Source organism: Microtus ochrogaster, chromosome X, assembly GCF_000317375.1.
Source record: "Microtus ochrogaster isolate Prairie Vole_2 chromosome X, MicOch1.0, whole genome shotgun sequence".
In the NCBI taxonomy this organism is placed as follows: Eukaryota; Metazoa; Chordata; class Mammalia; order Rodentia; family Cricetidae; genus Microtus; species Microtus ochrogaster.
The window spans coordinates 3,600,019-3,604,489 of NC_022026.1; the positions used below are offsets into that span (position 1 = coordinate 3,600,019).

The following is a 4,471-nucleotide window of genomic DNA, read 5'->3' on the forward strand; positions in this document are numbered from 1 at the left end:
TGCTGGTGTAGAGGATTTCCCCAACGCACTCTACACTCACTGCTACAACTGGCCAGAGATGAAGCTCTTCGTGGGTGGGGGCCCACTGGCCTCAGGCCTCCATGGCAACTATGCAGGCCTCTGGAGCTAAGGTTAGCTGAACTCACAGTATGCATTTATCTTTCCGGTCAATCTAACTGAATGCTGCCGTTTTCGTTTTCCACATGCTGTTTTAACTCTGTTTCTCTTTTTTTTTCTTTCTTTCAGGTGGAGCAGGTCCTGATTAACCAGTGTACTTACCAGAAAGAGAGGGGAAGACAGATGGAGCTGACAGAAGTCGCTTTGAGAAATTTTCTGCACCTCTCCACCATTCTTTGAACTGTTCATACAGATACTTTCCACTAATTCTTAGCTGTGCCGTCTTTGAGTGAGTGATCCATATAGTCTCTATGTGGAAGAAAATCCCTGTTATAACGTTAGACTTGTGTATATGTTGTGTTATTTTACTATTAGCTGGTTTAAAGACAGTGCTTTTAATTTTCATCACTTATGTGTGATATATTAACAACATTTTCTAATAAACAGAGTTTAGACATCTCTTGTGGAGCGCTAACCATAGTTTTACGGCATTGTTCCAATTGTAAAATACATTCCATGTTCCAGATTGCCTACTTTTGGAAATATGTCACTCATGAACTGTGATCATGGTGTATATAGTTTGTATGTTGTTGGTGGAAAACGCACATTTCTAAAAAGTTTATTATCTGAAAATAGTTGTCATAGAATCTTGTGTATCTATCAGAATCTCAGTTGATGAGGACGGTTTAGGTATTCAAGTGTTCAAGTGTTCTGCTAATTTGAACTTGCAAAATTAATCCAAAAATCAGTATTTTTCTTTCAAGTCTTATTTTAGTTTTATGCTCTGTCTTCTTATTGATCAAAGAATGTACTTGTTTTCACTTCTTGCCTTAGTACTATCAAGACTTGTGGATATATTTGAATGTTTGTGGTTGGAGTAACTTGCACAGAGTTTCAGTGCCATCATTTGATGCAGGGATATAAACTATAAATGTAGAATGTATGGCAGAGAGGGCAGAAAATACACTGCTCTAAGGTATAGACTGGATATTTTTGCTGTTGCTATTTTTCTTACCAAATGTTATATTTGAGCATATTTTAAACTTTCCAAAATCTGCCTATAAGTTAAGTTAAAAGAAAAAAAATGCAAAGAAAGAAAATGAGCCCATCCAGCTCACTGTGAAAGAAACACCCCCTCTTTATAAGCTCCAAATTAGATTTTATTTTGTGAACTTCAAAGATTCATACTTAAAAGTGGGATATGTGTTACTAAAGCCTCTCATTCTGTGCCTCTAAAGGTAATAATATGTGATTGTGACAATGCTGTATGATTTTCCAATAGAGGAGCTGGGGATTAAAAAAGATAGGTCTGATTGAAGAACTTTGCCATTCAGATTAACTGAGGTAGTGGGAGGCTATACAGGTGCATTGGACTTGTTCTTAGGTGACAATACTGAGAGTGAGAAAGCAGCCAGGCCTTCCTCAAAACTGGCCAGGATAGGTTAGCCCAGGATTGGTATTGAGCCACGTTTCCTTTTCCTTAAACATCTGACATGTATTTTGCATTCGTGTTGATAAACTACATGCTGTTCAGTACCAAACCTAAATTGCTGAAAAGAATTAATTGTGACTTAGATATACAAAATTAGTCAAATTTTTGTTTATAGAGATTATGCAGGTTCATTCCGCAAATTATACAGTTTTGCTACATATCTGTGCAGTTCTTTTGCTTGCATGTATGGTTCCAACTCTGTTATAAGTGATTTGAGAACAGAGATTGTAAACTGCCATCTTTTATTTCTTTATTTGTGTACCAAGGCCGAACAAAGGCAACCAGTTATTATTTACTGATTTTTTTTTTTTTGCCAATGGAAACCTGCACTTCAAATTGTAAGAAATATTTGCTGTTGCATAATAAAGAACCTTGCTGGGTGATTCCCTCTCCTGTTTTTCTTTTAATTTTCCCTAATTCATTTTCAGGGCATGTTGTAGAACTTCATCCATTCATAAATAAAGTAATATGTGATACTTAGAAGATGAACAAAATTTTACTTTTCATATATAACTGAATATTAATCCTTTAAAATAAATTGAGATTTGAAGAGTTCTTTAAAACAATTGGTTTACTTTACCAGAAATATATTTGAAAATTTTCAAATATAGGTTTTTAATTTAGAAATAACTTATATAGGTAATTAATTTGAAACAAATTTTTCAAACTATAAGCTGCCTATTGTCTTATAATTAGTAGGGTATTGGGGTGTTCAAGAGAAATAAGTTTGGAAATACAGAAAAGGAATCCTTCCACATTGGATGAGATTTAAAATAAACAATAGAAGGTAAAGATTTAGTCTGAATTCTTCTCTGTATTGGTTCCTTTTTTCATGTAGGGGGGTTTTGTTTATTAGGGGAAAGGAAATGGGAAAAGGGGGGAAGGGAGTGGTGACCAGCTTCTGGGGACATGAGTAGCAGAAGAGAAGAGAGGCAGAGATGTGGGGGAGAGGGGGAAAGGTAGAGAGAGAGAGAAAGGAATAAGGGAACATAGTGAATGTGCACAGAAGATACTCTACATGGCTGCAGCTGAGGACATGTCCTGTCAAGACGCTGAGAGCAGTCCAGTACAGATGCCTGAATACTAACAGGCTAGCCTGGGACTAGCTACTAGGCAAGCCTTAAACTCATTATCTGTCTCTACCTCCAGAGTGCTAGAACTAAAGATATGTATCACTAAACCTGGCATAAATAAACCTTTTATAAGAAATAAAAGGTATCATTTATGATTCTGGGGACAAATTAGGAAGGGAGGTAGACACAATTAAATACATCTTAAACAGAATCAATACTATAACTTCATTAAATGAAAATTGAATTACTGTTTAGCTGTTATGAATGTCTATATGACTTCATTTTATATTACATAATCAGAGCATATTCAGGTGACAAATTCTCTAAAAGTCTAATATGTACAGTTTTTCAGAATTCCTTGAACCTGGGCTTGGTGGTGCTTGCCTTTAATCCTAACAACTGGGCAGCAGAGGCAGAGGCAAGCAGATCTCTGAGTTCCAGGACAGACTAGTCTATAGAGTGAGTTCCAAAACAGCCAGAGCTACACAGAGAAACCCTGTTTCAGACAAAGGAAAAAAAAATTAGTGTTAACATAATCGCCAGGTCACTTTAAATGTATGATATTATAGGTTACATACCTTTTAGAAGACAATCACAAGATTTGGCTAAGTTTTCATAGCTAAACAGCCTAATTGTGATTATATTTCGATTTTAGAAAGTTGTAATAATTTTTAAATTATTAAATTCTGAACATAAGTGTCTATTGCAGTAATGTATAAACTGTGAATTTTGAAATATATATATATATATTTACAGTTTTTGTACTTATATAAAACATGTTTTGATCAAATCCACCCCCCTGCACACTGCTTCAACTTTTCCAGAATTAGAAATCTTTCTCGCTATATTTCTCTATAAACTTCATGTCCTCTAATTTCCAGCCACTGAATGTAATTCCTCCTGCCAATATGTACCAGAGTGTAGGACCAACTCCTGGAACTGTAGGTCTCAACCTGTGAGTTATGGCTCCCTTGAGGGTCATATATTAAATATCCTGCCCTCAGATATTTATATTATGATTCATAGCAGAAGTATAATTACAGTTATGAAGTAGCAATGAGATAACTTCATGGGTAAGGGTCACCACAACATGAGGAACTGTGTTAAAGATGCACAGCAATAGGAAGGTTGAGAATCACCTACTAGGAGTCTCAGCCCTGAAGAAAACTGGCTCTCCAATCCCCCAAAGTCCTCTGCTATCAAAAACTTCTCAATTACATGTGGGACTCTGTGAGTGACCCCCTCAAAAATACCAATCTAGTAAGAAACTGAAAAGCACAGTCCATTTTAAATCTATAATGTATGAGTTACCTATCATTGCTGCATGAAAAAACTACCAATAACAACTCATTTATTTACTCCTGCAAGCATATTTCTGACGTAAATGTTTATTTTCCTGTGCTTTGTTCTTTGAAATGAACTGATTTCTATAATGTTTAAAGTAGAAGAAAAGATCTTTGAAATAAACATACCCACTGAGGGGCTGAGAAAATGACTTGGTGGGTAAAAATCTTGTTCTGCAAGCATGAAGACTTGCACTTGGAAACTAAGAATTCACAGAAAAATCCAGACACATGAATATGTATTCTGTAGCTGGAAGTCAGAAAAAGACAGGTCCTAAAACCTTGCTGACGAGCCTATTCAAAAAGGATAGCTACTGGTTCCAAGGTAAACTGCAATAGAGGAAATGACCAAATGTCTGGCTCTGACCTCCACATACATTAGCAAGTACCACCACACTCATAAATATACACCATGCATATGCACTGTACATACAACATGTACACAC

General features: G+C 36.0%; 1 protein-coding gene across 1 annotated transcript in view; it reads left to right on the top strand.

Annotated features, from left to right (window-relative positions):
- LOC101990441 (DDB1- and CUL4-associated factor 12-like protein 1) overlaps positions 1 to 1,992 on the top strand; it is a 3,411-nt gene extending 1,419 nt beyond the window's left edge. The window contains exons 2-3 of the mRNA XM_026784883.1: positions 1 to 131; positions 247 to 1,992. The exon at positions 1 to 131 is cut by the window's left edge and continues 114 nt beyond it. Coding sequence (XP_026640684.1) covers positions 1 to 130 — 130 coding nt within the window. The 3' untranslated portion in view covers position 131; positions 247 to 1,992. The remainder of the gene's footprint in view (positions 132 to 246) is intronic.
- The last annotated feature ends 2,479 nt before the right edge of the window (positions 1,993 to 4,471 follow it).